This window comes from Crocodylus porosus, unplaced genomic scaffold (assembly GCF_001723895.1).
Source record: "Crocodylus porosus isolate Cpor-Errol unplaced genomic scaffold, CroPor_comp1, whole genome shotgun sequence".
In the NCBI taxonomy this organism is placed as follows: Eukaryota; Metazoa; Chordata; order Crocodylia; family Crocodylidae; genus Crocodylus; species Crocodylus porosus.
The window spans coordinates 109,835,902-109,853,230 of record NW_017728943.1 but is presented as its reverse complement, the minus strand read 5'-3'; the positions used below and the strand labels follow the sequence as shown (position 1 = coordinate 109,853,230).

Below are 17,329 nucleotides of genomic sequence, written 5' to 3'. Positions count from 1 at the left end.
ACATCCCATTCTGGGGGGGCATCCCATTGTGGTGGTGGGGGGTGACTTCTTTTTGCATCTGGCTGAAAATTTTCTCATCCCTGTTTTGTTCATTTAATGTACAATTACTTAGATTTATTCCAAATGCAATGAGTGTAACCCTTGCTCAGGTTCCTTTCTCATCCCTACTTTCTTTTTATTTCTTTTAGGAAGGTGCGGGGCAAGATGGTGGTGGAGCAGCAGGGTGCCTGTGCCCTGAAGCAGGCATGGCACCTACCCCTGCAACAGCCGCTGCCACTGGGGCCTGCCAAGAAAGCCAAGCCACAGGTCAGCGATGGCTTCACTGTCAAGGCCATGATGAAGAACAGCGTGGTACGTTGCTCACCTGCCCGACTGTGCGGTGTGTCCGCCAGGTTCTGCCTTCTGCCAACGTGCTCCCCACGGGGCCAGAGGTTGGGCAGTGGGAGAACAATGGCAGCGTTCACTGGGGCTTCCAAAGGGTTGCCTCATGTTCAGATGTGGCCCACAGGCCAAGGAGTTTGAGCACTTCTGGTTTAGTTTCATGTGCCCATGAAAGACGTATTGAGAGAGCGTTGGGGACAGTGCCTGACACAAGGTTGTGTGGGATTGGCAGGTCTGACTGTGGAGGTTGGTGGTCACTGATAGAGCCTCCAGGCCTTGGGAAAAGCCCATGTGAAGGAAGAGATGTCCCCTCTAGAGGGTTTGCTCCTGAGCTTTGTAATGCATCAAGTCGGCGCCATTGTGGCACAATATTGTTTTGCGTCGGCCATTCACGTTGCGTCAGAGGGCCAGGGTATCCACAGGGCATGCACTCGATCGTACCGTGCAAAAGCATGGCACAAAAATGTTTTCTTCTCAAGTTGCTGTTCAGCGCAATTATGACAAATGTCAAATCATATGGCAAAAATCTGTCTCGGCACCCAGGTGACTCCCAAGGCCTGGGCAGGGCCAGTGGTGACCAGAGAGACAGGGGACAGGAGATGTACAGTAGATCATGCTTCAGAGCCTCAGGTGAATAATGTTGTAATGGTACTAAGTGTGTATTTTTATTTAACATAGCTAACCCAATGTATTTTTAGCAAACCCCTAGGAAAAGGTGAGGGAAAGAAACAGTTGAACATCACTAAATAACCATGAAGATAATGAAAAATATACTTTTTAATAATAACTTCCAAAAATAGCTTGCACAATACTTGTGAATAGTACATTGAAAATGGATGTAATTCTCCAGCTGATAGCTTTTAGGATGAAGATGACCTACGGGTGGATCCAGTAATCTTTACTTTCATTAATAATCCCTAGAGAAACACTTCCACTGAAGATCCTGGGATGGCTGCCATCAGTAAAGAGTCCAGAATTGGGCCCTGTGTTTGTAATGAAGCTTTTTTGCAATAATTGTTTTAATTGATTGCTCCCATCAAATTTAATAAATAAAAATCAAAGCTTCTGCTAGTGCAGAATGCAGCTGCTCAGTTTGCAAGTGGAACGAGCTATTACAAGTACACAACATCTGTGCTCAAATCTCTGGACTGGCTTTTTGTTTGCTTGTGGGTACAATTCAAGGTGTATATAATGGTCTTCTTTTTTTTCTCTTTTAAAATGTATATTTGTATTCCTGGAGAAAAGAAAAAGAAATGCTGGAGACTTCTCTCACAGGTCTCTGGAATTCACTATATACAGCAAATATTGACAAATAAGCATGAGCAAGTCTACTTTAAATATAAACAAAAATATTTTGTTCTAGAAAATACCTGATAAGTAAGATTTTCCCTTTCTAGAGGTCCTAAATAATCTTACAGCCAACAGTAATTAAAAGCAAAGCTCTTCCTAGCACTAACATACTATCATATAGTACAATGTATGTGATTTAATATTTACAGTTAAATCAGACAAATTCAGCTTTTGGGGGGAAAAAACTGTTTTCCATAATTAGATTTCATTTTTACATGTAACTCTTAAAAATATAAGTGGCAACATTAATAAAAATACATTATTATATTTTGATCATAAATTACCATTCTGTAAAGCTTCACATGATGTGCTTCAACTGTTTAAAAGATGTCCTTTTGGCTTACGAAAGTATTAGATTAGATCCAGCAAAGAAACATGAAAAGAAAGAAAGGTTTCAGCCATCTGTGGGTGTCCTTCATTTTGAAATATCAAGTCTTGAGTCCCCTTTTTGAAGGACTGGGGAGGCTTAATAATAGATTTCTAGAATACATAAGTAGTAAACACTTATCAGATGGCAATATCCAAAAGCCCTCCTTTAGACTGCAGTCTTATTATGTAAAAATGTAGGCTTACACTCCTGCAAATATAGGCATTTAATTGAATGCTTGTTAGTTTCATTAAGGTCATTCATAGTGAATGTAAATGTATAAATCTTTTTAATGTACCAGAACAAAATTTTGGAAAAGTTGGAGGGATTTCACATCCTGCTTGTCTCCGTTTCCTCAACTTTGGCAATTGTTAAACTTTCTACCACTGCTTTAATTTCACTTTTAAGGTCTTATTTTTTATGGTATACTTTGTTGCATGATTAGATTGTACTCTATCATATCTAAATCAATGGTTTTCAACCTTTTTTAGACCCAAGGCACCCCTTGTTAGCCCTTGGGACCCCTCTGAAAGTGACAGCTTCTAGCTTCTACTCTTTTTTTTTCTTTTTATTTTACAATGGGAAAACAATGGAGTAAGCCTTTTCTTAGAAGGAGCTCAGAAAGACCACAACAGGTCAGAGTGTTTTCAGTAGGTACTATGGAATCCTGTTTGAAATCACTGGGCACTTATCCACATACATTGAGGCTGCTCTGACACGCTGTGATTCCAGCACATCATAACCCATAGGACCTGTGCTGGAATGTGGTAACTGACATGCTCCAGCAGAATCCACTGTCATGTGTATCAGCATCCCTTTGCTGAAAAATGACAGTTGGGTGTGCTTTAACTAAAGCTCATTCGATAAGCTTTAATTAAAGTGTCCCTGCTGCCATTTTTCAGTGCAGGGATGCTGATACACATGATGCTCCTGATGCTTTAGTTACAGCAGCTGTAATTTAAGCACCCCCAACCCCCGCCTCCCAGAGCATGTGTATAAATGCCCACTGGGTCTATCATGTGAATCACATGCACAACTAACAGTACTAATATTGTATGGCATCCTGCATCACCCTTAAAAGAATCTCACAGCAGTCTGAGATTCACTGATATAGAAGTGGCAGGGTGAACTTCCAGGGGTAGCCGTGAAGCCCCTGGAGTCCCTGCAGCTCTTAATTTCTGGGCAGTCACCCTTCAGTTGTCCGTCATGTCTTGATATCATACACTTTTATGAGAGAGGCTGCCTGGGACTTCCCAAATTGCTCTTTCAAATGACCACCAGAGCTACCTGCAGATGTTAAAAAAAAAGGTACTTTAAACATGCCATGCTGCCATGCTGAGCCTAGCACACGCCCACAGGAGGCAGTGCATCAGTTAGCCCCAGCTTGCCTAACATCTGTAGAGACTGGGTGCTTTAGTGGGGCTTTTATTTAATAGCTGATTAAGAGTTTTAGCTAAAAACACCAAAAAGCCCTGCTGAAATGCCCGATCTATGCAGATGCTGCAGATCCAGTTGAAGTAATGTGCTGCCTCTTCTGGTAAATCACTTTTTTTTTTTCTTTTTCATTATCTGCAAGAAGCCCAGGTGCCTGTGGTCACTGCTGTATGGGCTAATTGCATGGCTCCATTCCTTCCCTATACCATGCCCCATGCCTCACAAATGTATCCTGACTGATATTTTCTTCACTTATCCCTCCTTTGGAGTTCCTGGACCTTCACTGGTCCTACCCTCTCAGCCTCTCGCTCTGGGCTCCAGACCCCTCCCTGGGTCTCTAAGAACCTCCTCCTCCCCTTAATTCCTCCCCAAACCTCCAGACTGCTTCTGTACTCTCCAAGCTGACCTTGTGGAGCTACAGCTTGCCTGTGGAGGTGGAGTTTTCTCAACAGGCTCCAAATTTACCGCTGGCTTGTCTCAGGGCCTGGGCTTATGCCTGCTCTAAGCCCAGCATGAGTCAGATGACTCCCTCTATCAGGCTGAGTCACCTTCTGGCTCCCTGGGTCAGCTGACCACCAATTAGCCCTGGTATGCACCGCCAGCATCTTCGTAGACTGCCTGACCTCTTGAAATGGCAGGTACCCCATGTGCCCTGCCATAGCAGTCTGTTCTAAACAATCTCCCTATCCTGTTTTCATACCAAAAACCCCCAAGCAAAGTTCCCAAAATGACACTTTTAGCTTTCAGCAGACACATGGGGTTGTAGACGCCAGGTAACATTATTTCTATTTAGTCTATATACTGCATCTTTATCATCTAAAATCTGCTTCAATTAATAATACATTTTGTTTCCCCTTATTATGGTAACTTCATTCCTTCTATTAATTATTAGTAGCTCATCAGTCAAAGTTATTTCCCACTGTATTTCCCAACAGTCTGAATACACTGAAATATATCCACTTCTTGTAAAGTCTTTTTAAAACAACTTTTCTTTATTAATAAAAGCAAAGTATGTATGTTTGACCTTGGTAGACAAAAAGGAGGGGGGTTTATCTTACTACTTGTTTAATTCTAGAGATGTGCACAACAGACTATAACCACTTCAGTGAGTTTAAGGATTAATTTTTAAAAGCCTTTTCTCCTTTCCAGACAAATCAAATTCACTTAGATATTTGCATGCATTTGTATATCCAGGGATATATAAATGATGCTTAATTTAGTCCAGAAATTGAAGAGTTTTAGCAGGGCTTGAAATATTTGTTCAATTTACAGCAAATAAGAAGCATTGCCTGGAAGGCGTAAATAACTTAAGGTTTTAGCTGTCATGGTACCAGAATATGAAGATATCTTCCAAATCTTAACAATTTAACAGAATGTTAAAACAGTGTGGTACTGTCTTCCTTGTCTGCAGAGAGACGAAACCATTCCATTTACAACTACTCATTGCTTTGATCAGCAGAAGCAAACTGATACTAACAAGATTCTGATCAATTTTGCAGCTGATATTCAGAACTCTGTGGGAAATTGTCAAGAAACTTGGCAGTTTTATATTACTGCTGCTGTTGCTTACAAAAGCTACATATGACAGTAGAGGAAACGATAGGAATTTCTTTGCCTTGCAAGAGAGACTCAGAAAAGAAGGCCAGGCAGTGTTGGAGTGATAGTGAGATATTGTTCCTACATCTTTGCAGCAACTAGAAGCTTCTATATCTTTTCTGAGAAAATGGAACTTCAGATTTATTAGATGCATGTTGGGCACAGTAGATCAAATCATTAGACAAAGCCCAGGAGTTAGAAATTCACCTAGGTGAAAGTGGCACATCAGCCTTGTGGCTAAGGAAAGCTTAGTCAACCACATTCTAGTGTGTGATGTGGCTCAATCACATCCAGTCATCTTTGCCTCAGTCTAAAAGATTCATTATCCATTTAAACCTGACATTTGACAGCAACTGGAAATAAACTTTACTCAAATTCAGAACAAGGCTTGAACTTACTTCCTTATAGGTATAACAACTCAGTGAAATACCTTTGTGGTAAAATTCCCAACATTTTCTACATTCTCCTGCAAGTGAGTCTGGGAATCTCAGGTCATTTTTTCCAAGAACTGGTTTGTGAATATTTTTCGCCAAAATAAACAAAAACAAAACAGCAAAAAAGCTGAGAGAAGCTCCCTATTTTATTGTATAACACAGTCAAAAGAGAAGGTGGTGGTGCCCATCTAATATGTAAAATATTTGTGATTAAAGCAGCTTCTGATTAGACCAAGTTCAACATCAGGAATGGAGGCTGCCTCCTTCTCCATCCAGCCTATTCTGTAGTCAAAAGTTTAAGAAACTTTCCTGCAATGTAAGACGTAAAGATTTGTGTCCCTTCATGCTGAGCAAGGTCATTTAACTTGGTTTTCTTGCTTCCTGGCAAGTGCTGTAGTAACCAGTAGTGTACTATCATATTTACTCAAATCTGAGACAAGGTTTTCTTTCTCATTCAACATGGGGGTTAGGGAGGGCGGAAAGAGCCCCTCATCTTAGATTCAGGTTTAGAGTGGGGCGCTGCAGCTGCAGCTTCAACCAAGGCCAGTGATAGGGCGGAAGCTGCCACCACCCCAGCAGCTGTAGTGTGGCTGGGCTGAGGCAGGAAGTAGCACATGCTTCATGCTCTCTGGTCCAGGCTGGAGTGGGGCTCTAACAGGAGCTGGAGCTGCAAGAGGAAGGTAAGTGGTGATGGGTGGGGGTGAGGGTCTAGGCAGTGGGAGCACGAAACAGGACAGACAGGCAGCTGGGACAAGGCAGTGCAGGAGGCATGCAGGACCAGGGACAAGTGCCTGGGATGGAGGTGTTGTGAGGAGTGGCAGACATCAGGGAGTACAGGCATGGGAGGGAGGCAGGACCAGGGCCAAGTGGCAAGGAATGCTAAGCAGAGGGAATAGCCATCAAGTGGGGAGCAGACACCAAGTGGGGAGCAAGGCAGTAAGGGGTACAGGCACCACAGGGGCTAGCCTGGAGCATGCGCATACTGGGAGAAGCAGGTAGTTTGGGGTGAGGCAGGTGGTTGGGACAGAAACTAAGCGCTGGGCAGTTATCTTAAATTCAGAGTAATTTTGGATTTGGGTAAAAAAGTATACAAAAGGTGAGTAGCACAGTCTTGTCCTGTCCTGCTTTAAAAGAAAGTAGTCACAATTGTATTTCATGAAGGGTCCGATCCTGCTTGGATATGTTATGCATGCTGTGAAAATGGGCCGTGGCCTTGACCTGCTTGTCAGAGCCACTCACCCTGGTCTTCCACCTCCTCAGTAGCACACTAGGGCAGAGTCAGGTGGCCAGAACCCTCCACCTGGCTCTTGCCACACATCCATTCACTGCCACTGGTGTGGCAAGTCAGGGTCACCTTTTCCATTATAAAACTTTGACCTGGAAGAAGAAATATTTGGGCTAAAAGGTTCAACCTTGTACTTAGGTTGCTGCATCTTTGGCTTATGTGTCTACTAGCTTTCTGGTAGATTTTTCCAGATATCTGACAGCTTGTCCGTGGACCGCAAGTTTAGTCTGACTCTTTGGCTTCCTGACTTGAATCTGGTCCAATCTCTTGGATGCCTGACCTTACTAGCTTCCTGACCTCATGCTCTGCTCAACCTTCTGGATCTCTGCTTCTGTTTCCGAGATAGATCTGGCTTCCTTGCTTCCCTATACTCATACTACATACACTCTCCTCAGATCTTGGCTGCTTCTCCTAACCCTGGGTGACTACCAGATCTGGCTGCCTGTGGCTCAGCATGACAATCACATAGGGACTCTTAGGGGATTTTGGCAGAGGATTACCTTCTTCCTGGACACCAACTGTTTAAATATGTGACCCTTCTAGCATGTGCAGAGACAGGACAGTATGCATTCAGAGAATTCTGAAGTAGGTGCCTACAGAGTTTATATACTATCATTAAGATAGTAGTAATTTAAAAGGTTGAAGGTCCACCCAAGTCTAGTTACCCTTTTTAGATGCAAGGCATCCCATTGGAAAATGCCAGCTCTGAGTTTCTATTTGTTTTTTGACTGTAGAAAAATAATAGAGCAATTGTTTTGTTGCAAGGAATGCAGAAAGTCTTAACAGGTCATCATGTTTTTAACACTGTGGATTCCTATTTGAAATCTCTGGTTTGATCTTGTGAATCATATTTGCACACCTAACAATGCTAATATTGTATGGCAACCTGCAGCACTCTTGAAAGGACTTAAGGGCACCCTAGAGTGCTGTGGCATCCTGCTTGAGAAACACTAGGTTAAAGGCATGCCAGTTTGTGTATTCAGTGTTCCACAGTGTTGTGGTGTGGCGTGTTGTGTTTAGCGATGCATCTGGCCACCTTTGTCTTCCTTGTCTGAATGGTCAGGCATCCATTTATGTCTAAGTAGAATGGCCTTTAACACAAGACTGGAATGAGGTTTACATTCATGCCCGTGGAGACATTGCAAGTACCTTAACCTATCTACTCCTGCCCTTATGACAGTAGTCATTACTGTATGCTAAAGAGAACTTTCTTGCAATGCAGTTTATACAAGAGATTTCTTCCCAGCTCCACTGCTAACTTAGTGGTGGTTTAATGTTCTGAAGCTGATGGGATTTGATATTCCACATGTGTTACTATCCAACCTGTGTAACTGCAAATATTATTTATATAGATGACACTATTCACTAATCTGGAAACCAACAAGGGAAGAACAATAGGCAGATAGGACTGCAATTTAGCAAAGTATTTAAAAGTGTGTGCTTAACTGCTTTGCTTCAATGGGACCTGCAGAAAAAAAAATCAAATCAATGCCTTTATCCAGAAGAGGCAGGGGAAATGAAGACAGATCAGAATTTTCAGTTGTCCCTCCCCAAGTACAAATAGAAGACTTAAGAACTATTAATGATCATCCTTTCAGTTTATAATGCTGTAGGAATTCCAGTTACATAACTAGGCCATAGTTATGTTAAGCTATATTAAGATATGGTGCCAAAAAGCGGTATGGGAGAAAGGGGCCTCCTGACTGCTATATGACCCAGTAAGAAAGAAAAAAAATTAAAATGCACTAATGAGCAAAAAGACAGTGAAGGGGGAAAAAATCAGCTAAAAAACAAGGACAAATGTAAAAGTTAGAACCTACTGATGAGACAAGTGCAGGTGCATAAATTTGGCAAGGAAAACAAGTAGAGATGGACATCTCAACAGGGAGAGAAATAAGAATTGGCATGAGACAGGGGAGGGCGGGGGGAGCATGCAAGTATAAAAACAGTGGTTCAGAGACCTGTCCCTCAGAGACCTAGGGGAGCATGAATAACGTATGGTGTTTCTACCCATTAAAGACAAGCTTTACCAAGTTGGACTGACTACTAATCAGACCAACTAGTGTGCTATCCGGTGACAATAAACCTTTCTAAGCTTTTGCTGCTGAATACATATCCAAGTTGTGCTTTCTGCATTGCCTTCAAGATCTAGAAGATGGCTTGCTAGCATTGGCCTTTCAAAACAAATACGCTCCAGCAGGCTGTATATTAAAAGCAACAGCAACCGGATACCACCTGAGAAAATACTCTGCATGCCTAAAAACAACAAATGCTAGTATACTTATCTGAAGAAGACTGCATCTAAGGGCCCAGCCACATGCCCTTTAAAAGCCTGCCGGCATTTTTGGTCCTGGGGCACAAGAGCATGGAGTCTGGGGCAACTGCTGGCCACCGCAGTGCCACATGGCTGCCAGGGCTGTGCTACCCAGGGTTGCAGGCTGCTGCCAGGCCTGCCAGCACCTGGGGCCAACTCCAGCTGCCCTCATCCAACCCCAGCAGCCTGTCTGGACCCCACAGGTGCTGTGTGGCATCGCCTCACTGCAAGACTCCTAGTCCCACACTGTGCCTCTGCTAGGTGCTGCGGTTAGCTGTCCAGGCCCAGTGATGCAGAGGGATCCAGGGACAGTCATGCAGAGGGCCAGAGAGCCGGCATGAGAGGCCCAATGGTGTCCTCACCCATGCCACACACCACCACCTGGGGCCCCAACCAGTCCATGGAGGAGACTGGAGACCTTGTGGTCCTGCAGGGTGAGGCAGAGGTGAGCAGCAGTTTGCGTGTTCCTAATTAGGGTGCAGGAAACTAATAAACTCTGCAGCAGGGCAGTACTTGTACATACAAGTACTATGCTGCTGAAGAGTTTTATCATGCGCAGCAGTGCATGTGTAGACTCTGACCCAGCTGCCTGGGGCACAAGGGTGCATCAGTATGGCCTGCTGGCTGTCCCCACACTGAAGCACCCTTATGCCCTAGTCAGCCCTCTGCAGCACACTGAGTCTGGTTGGAGCAGCTCCAGGCTGGTAGGCTGACCCCCAGAGGCCCTCTGCCAGCTGGGGCTGCTCTGACTGTGCTACGCATGCTGTGCATTAATAAATTCTGGGGCTGCTTGTTCCATAGTTAACTACTCCTGGGTGCACATTCAAGTGTCGTGCCTGGGATCAAAAACCTCCAGAGCAATACACTCTGGAGTTTATTTACATGCACTAATTGTACCCCTCCACTTAGGGCACATAGATAGTGCTTGAGGAGCAGCAATAGGTGCAAAGGAAAAGTGGGGGGAGATGCCCATTCAGGGGGGTTTCATGAAACATCAGGAGCTGGTCGGAAGAGGAATTATACTTTAACATGCTTCTTTTGATCCTGCACTATATTCATTTCTCCCACCGTGCAAATTTTCAAAGCTTAAGAACATCCCCAGAGAGAAACAGGCAAATGCTATACTAGGAGTTTTTGATGTTAACATATATAGAAGCAAGGGTAGTCTTGCTTCTCACATATTTCCTGGACCCTTGCGGCTACAACGCTCCAAGCCTACTACAACATACGTAGAAGCAGTCTCTTATTTTCATGTTGCAAAATCTTGTGATTTTAATATGAGCCTTGTATTTTATTGCATCCCAGTACCTGGAATTGCAAGAAATTGTAAGAGCATTTCAGCAATTATTAAACAAATTAAGTTGATTTGAAAAATGTCTTCAAAATATAGGCTCAGTACAATCCTAATGGCTCAGAAACTAGAAGTGAAATGAAAGTTTACCACAAATTACCTATATACATAAGAAAAAATATAGTTTCAGCAATCAGTATTTTTTTAACGCAGTGTTGCTCACCTGGTTCCATGGAAGACTAAAAATCCCTCTTCGACAACTACTTCCTAGTACGGCTGCCAAATTATTAAAAATTAGTCACAATTATTTGCGATTTTAATTGCACTGCTAAAAACTCAAACTTATGTGCAGAAAACCTCAAATTATGCAAAATTATGCAGCTACTTTGAATGGTTGGGGTGTGGGCGTGTGTGGGGGGTTTGGATCCTAGGGTGGAGGTTCCTGCATGCCCTGACAGGATGCAGAGTACTATGGGTCAGGAGTGAGAGGCAGCAGCAGGGCTGGCGGGGCTGTGGCTTGGGAGTGAGGGTCAGAGACACAGACACATACAAACACCGCCCAGCAGATAAGACTGTAGAGAAGAAGACAGAGAAGGGGGGACAGACTGAGGCCCCCACAGTGCAGGAGTGGGGTAGGGGCTGGAGTGAAAGGGGCCCCAGGGCTGGGGTGGGTCATGGATGGAGCCAGGTATGGCAGGGAATGGCTCCCACCACTATGCATGTATCCCTGAAGGAGGCATGGTGGGGAAACATGCCCCCTGGATTTGTGCACAGGGCAGACACAGCCTGTGGGCTCGGGGCTCTGTGCCCTGCTGCTTTTGTCCCAGGAGCTACGTGACACCATTCTGTGCCTCATGCCACCAGGCAGGCAGGATGTGCAGCATGTCCAGGAGCCTGCAGCTCCCAGGGCAAAGACAGCAGAGCACAGAGAGCCCCAGCTCTCAGCCCACAGTCCACCTATGCCCCACACACAAATCCAGGGGTCATGTGCCCTCCATGCCTTCCCCGGGGGTGAGCGCAGCAGCAGGTGCCACACTCCCCCTGCATCCCTGGATGAGCTGCCCATGGCTCCATCTCACAACCCACCCCAGCCCCCACCACACTCCCTCCCTCATTGTGGGGACCTTGATCTGCCCTCCTGCCTGATCCTTTCCCCATGCCTCTTTTCTCCAACAGACTTACCTGCTGGGCAGTACTCTACATACCACTGGGCTGCATTCGGGGCTGCATGCAGGCTGCAGCTGCTCATCTGTGTCTGTATCTGTGTCTGTGTCTGTGCACACCCCTCCCCACCACTGCAGCAGCCTGAAGCCTAAAGCCAGCACCCTGCAGTCCTTTCACTAGCACTGCTACCCTGCTGAGTGGCCCTGAGGCAGTGGTGATGGCCATGGAGCAGAGCCTGGGTATGGGCTCCAAAACCACATGTGTGATTTATGTGTTAAAAAAATTAACACAAACACCAATTAACATGTCAATCGTGTGTTAACCATGATTAATTGACAGCCTGACCTCCTAGTAATCTCTGATACAGCTTGTGATTCCCTGGAAAGCCAAAAACAGATCACTAGATCTGTTGAGCCATAAAAATGTTATTATTTCAAAAGTTACTGACTTTTGATAGAGACTTTAATGAACCTTTTTTCCTGTGAACTAGATCTGAGTTAAGTGACTCCAGTCATCTATGTGTTATTGTTTTGCTTGATTTTATTTTTAAAACCACAAAGTGGTGAAAAGGTGAAATGATGTTTTGTGGATTGACGTGAACATATATACTTTTAGTGTGAGAGGCAAAGTTTTTTTTTTTTAGTTTAGTTACATTTTTAGATATAAAGCATATTTATATTTAGTTTGTTTACATTCTTAATGTGTTATGAGCTCCTTCTCCAGTTTACTTCAAGTTTAGAAAATAATAAATGGAAATTTATCAAGCTTGTTAAAAGAATGTACTGTAGGAACTATGGAACTATGACCTTAATATGTACCTTAATATGAAAAAAAATCAGCCCCCTCCACTGCCTTTCCTTCCTCCAAGTCTAAAAACAGTGAGTACTGGCAGAGAGCCATGTTCATTCCTAAGGAAACCTGACTGCAGGCTCCCAGCCAGCAGCTAGATTCTCCTCCCCACTGGAACCAGACCAAATTTTTTCTGTTTGGTCTGGGGTAATGTTGTAACTCAGAACACTTTTCAGAACACATTCTGAGTTATAGCTGGGAGATGCACTTATGTCTGTACCCTAAATGGCTGCCTCCATGTCAAGGATCTGTATCTGTGTATGTTGTAGTGTGGCTTAACTTAAGGCAACTTAGTTAAGTCACCTTATTTTAAGTTGACTTAGTATGTGTGTATTCTCATCAGAGACAACAACTTCCTTCATCAGATGCTATGGATGGATGTGGCAGTCAGAAGAGAACTACTAAGAATTTACCTGAAGTGGCAGGGATGCCGCAGAAGAGAGGCGAGCTGACTTGGGTAGTACAGCCACTTATGGGGCAAATCCTGCCTCCATCACTGGCATGCTTTACGAGCACTTGCCAGCTCTGGCTGATGGGGTGGAACTCAGGCAGCAAGACAAAAAGCGGCTCCCGAGGCATTAGCTGGGGGACCAGAAGTGGGGTCCTGTAGTGGCTGAACCATCCCTGAGCTGTGGAGGGCTCTGGCCCTTCCCTTCACAGCAATGCCCCACCTTAGGGTTGGCCAGGCGAGCTGCTAGCAGGCCGAGTGCTGCCCCAGCTCACAGGCACCCAATCCAGCTCTTCCCTGAGCTCACCTGGGCTTCCAGTGCACCATCCCCACTACCTACTCAGGCCTCTAACACATCCAGCCACCCTCCTGCCATCTTCTTGCGCTGCCCCAAGGGCAAGCCATGCCATTTCCTTTGTTCCAGGTATCCTGGTGGCCATAGGCACCTGCTGAAGACAGAAGTGGCGAGGGCCTAATAATTTTTTTTCAGCAGAGCCTGCCTGCCTGTCCTGCAGCCGAGAGGTGAGCTGACTGATTAATGGCTGCAGCACTCTAGGTTGCAATGTTGCAAACTAAACTACATGGGGATGTGGTTTAGTTTGTGACAATGCAAATTCATTTAAAACACCCAAAACTCGCATACGTGTAAAGTGTGACACCATTAAGACACACAAAGATAATTTTTCATCACAGGTACATGGTAACATTGTCACATGTACAAGCACCTTGTGTGTCCAAGATGGTCCAGCTGAGGACAACTAGAGGGATTCTTTTGTTCTTTTCAGAAAAAAAACAGTTCTTTAGTGATCATCATGTCTTTGACCAGAACTTAGATTCGTATTGTATTTCCAACAAAAATGTATATTATTTCAAGGTCCTGTTTCAAAAGGTGTTAGGATTTTTTTTAATGGTCCTTAATTTTGGATAGAAGTGAGAGAGAGCTGATCTTTTTATAACCATAATGATGAGATTTGTTTAATATTCTTGGCCATGAAACAATGCATGGTGATTTATATATGAAAATCTGTTACACTTTTGAATCACTACTTTCTTGTGTAACTTAGTCATATGACTGAAAGTGGATAATAAGCAGATTATCAATTAGCACCCATCTCAAGTCTTTGATTGACATTTCTTATTGTCTTAAACAATTTCATTGATTTTATTAAGAATATTTTACATAGAGAAAGGATTCAGAAGGTTTTACATTTTGTACTTAGAGGAACTAAATGTAAATTGATTTTAAAACATAAGGACAATAATGTTTCAAGACTTCTGCTAATCCATTCTTTATGAAGTAAAGAATAGGATATTTTAACTAACCCATTATTTTAAATATAACTCACAGAAATTTTTGAGAATTCTATCAACTTTGCAGTAAGACAGATATTTTAAACTGTGTAGAGTAAATACTACCATGGAACTCAGATACCTGACCTTTCATTGGCTTCATGATCTGAGAGAATTTCAGGTTGGTTGTTTACCAACAACAGTATTTGTTAGATCAGTACATTGGAGTGGGAATTAGTAATTGGTGCAATGTTGTATCCACTGCAGAAACAAAGAATATATGTTGCAGTTTTCAGATAAAAATATTCTGAATAATAATCCAACATTTTTAACAAGGGACATTTTGCACCTGTCCCTGAAGTTGACGGAGTTTTGATGGTTCTTTTTACTGTCACCATTAAGAGGTGCTGTTGTTATTCTATAGTCTATTTGATACAGCTGGAGTAGTCACTTGTTATATTAGTCAAGAATGTGTAGAGAATAATGGTTATCACATGAAGTCAAGGGAAAAACTTTCCCTGACTTTAATGAGCTTATCTATATTACCGCAGTGGTAAGTCTTGGCACAAGAGAAAAGAATCATGCCCTGTCTACTTACATGCAAAAGCATGTTCCAAAACCAAAAACATACTAATGAGACTCCAAGTTTAAGAATTACTTCAGTGGTGGGCGGGGAGCCTTCATCAGGGACCAAGTCCCAGTACTGGCCTCTCTGCACCAGCAGTTGCAGGAGTTGTGCGATTTGGATCAGAGGAATTTTATGCCTGATTTTAAAAATTGTGCATCCTGGTATGGCAGGCATGCTTGTCAGAGAACCTGATTTTGGGGTTTAGGTATACAATCCTCTAATCGCAATTGCACAAATATATTAACATTTGCCAGAGGGCATAGATTGTCCTTCTGCTTCTCAGAACCCATAGGAGACTAAGGAAATCAGAATATAATTTAGAGGAGTCCTGAAGCTTCATTAATTGACAACAGCCAAATGACTCCTGAATACACAGGGAACAATGTGACAAAGTTACCTTTGCCCCCTCTCTCTGTTTGTTCCAAGTGTTGCAATGGAAGAATTGAGAAGCAGAGTGACTTTAAGGAGCCAATAATATTTATTTAACACATCAGAAACTACAAACTTGCTACTTATAATAACAATTATATTAATAATTATATTAATTATAATTGCAATCAAATAATAAAAGGTCTGTGCACACTGTGCTAATATTGTAATTTGAACTTAAATGCTGAATTTTCTGCTTTCTTCAGTTTAATGTTTCAAATGTTGCCATAGATATTTTATTACATTGATATGTAATAAGGTACAAATTGTTATCAAAGTAGAATCTTGAAGATCATAGTCAAATATATTTATGAATTAAAAATCACATTTAAAATTATTTAAGATCATATGTATATATGAGATATATATTACAGTTTTTATGATTTTGAAACTATGTAAGGGTTTGAGGATCTAGAAAAGGGGTAAGTCATCTGAGCTAGTTGAACAAACCATTTAATAATTTAAGTAATCTTGGTTGTGTGATCCAATAAAGGACTTAAGTGCTGCAGTGCTTAACTATTCAAAAAAGTGCAGGAAGAGGACTAAATATGGCATCCGGTCTGACCTTGAGCAAAGGGAAAAGACCCTCTAGCCAGAAACCCCTGGGTTTAAGCAGGAGCACTGGATCTTGGTCTCTGGAGTCGAATCCAGAACCCTGATTTTAGGCATTTGACTTCCCCACATAATGTTTAGGGAGAATTAGGTGCCAAAGAATAGGGTCCAAAGCAGTCAGCCTGTTGACTTTGGAATCACCTAAAATCACTGCCCTTAGCTGGCAGCTGTGTAGGACAGGTCAATAGGAAAACATTGAGGACAGGAGCAGTTCGTCAAGCCAAACCTTCAGGTACCTTATGCAGGATCCAGAGCCCGAAATCCTCTGTTCAACCCTCTCCTAAAACACCACAGGAACAGCACTGACTATATATATACGTGTGTGTGTGTGTGTGTGTGTGTGTGTGTGTGTGTGTGTATGTATGTATGTATGTATGTATATATATGTGTATGTATATATATAGGTATGTGTATATATGTATGTGTGTATATCTATTTGTGTGTCTATATGTATGTATGTATATGTATTCTATCTATATAAAATCAGTGCTGTCCCTGTGGTATTTTAGAAGAGGGTTGAACAGAGGATTTCGGGCTCTGGATCCTCTGTGTGTGTGTGTATTATAAACACAGTAGCTACACAACAAGTAGCAAAGCTAGGCTCAATTTTTTCCTTTGTCTGAGGATATCCTACCTCTCAGGAGAATACCCTAAAGACCAGTCTATATGCTACCACCATGCCCAGCACCACCATTGTCTTTGAGTAAAGATGACAATGCATGATATACTTCAGAACAAACTCAATACTGTTGATTTGCAACAGATGTATCTGAGCACATCTGTCTCTGGGCTTCTCCAGGGACTGAGGTAGAATTCAGGCACTGGTCTTCCACTTACCTGGCTTTCAAAGAAGTTTTGGTGGGAGCTAAATGCTGGTTGCTCAGACCAAAGTACTTCTGCATAGAAATCCAAGTTTTGGCACATCTGTAATCTAAGACGTAGGTAACAAATTGTTCTAAGTGTCTAATTAGTTATCTGGCTGCTAGAACAGTGTTCCAGAGTGCTTCTTTTATAAGGTAGGTGTCTGAATTCTGTTTTATCTCCCTTTTGGTACCTACTTTATCATTCTGGATCTGTCCAAGTTGTGTTTTATGGCTGGCCCAATATCTCTGATGTTCATGAGAAAAGCCCCGTATTTAAAGTTGACACATATTTAATTGCTCTGCTGAATTGGGCCAAAATGTTTGTCACTTTGCAAGCCAGACAAGAGGAAGTATTAATTGAGTAGAAAATGGATTATTATTATCATGACATCTGGAGTTAAAGGTGAAAGTATACTTGGAAGACCTTTAAAATACTTGAATATTTGAGGAGATGTATTTATATCACTTGAAAATGTTGTAAAAAAGGTTTGTTTTTTTAATTTATTCATAGGCAGAATCAGTGCACTAAATGGTAGAGAAGGCCTTTAAAAATTGTTTAGTGTCTTTTACCCACTCTATGTTTTTATTTGGATG

At 42.7% G+C, this 17,329-nt stretch overlaps 1 protein-coding gene across 3 annotated transcripts in view; it reads left to right on the top strand.

Annotated features, from left to right (window-relative positions):
• PACRG (PARK2 coregulated) overlaps positions 1–17,329 on the top strand; it is a 497,709-nt gene that overhangs the window by 257 nt on the left and 480,123 nt on the right. For all 3 annotated transcript variants that reach the window (XM_019549985.1, XM_019549986.1, XM_019549984.1), the window contains exon 2: positions 189–351. In XM_019549985.1, coding sequence (XP_019405530.1) covers positions 205–351 — 147 coding nt within the window. In that variant the 5' untranslated portion in view covers positions 189–204. The remainder of the gene's footprint in view (positions 1–188; positions 352–17,329) is intronic.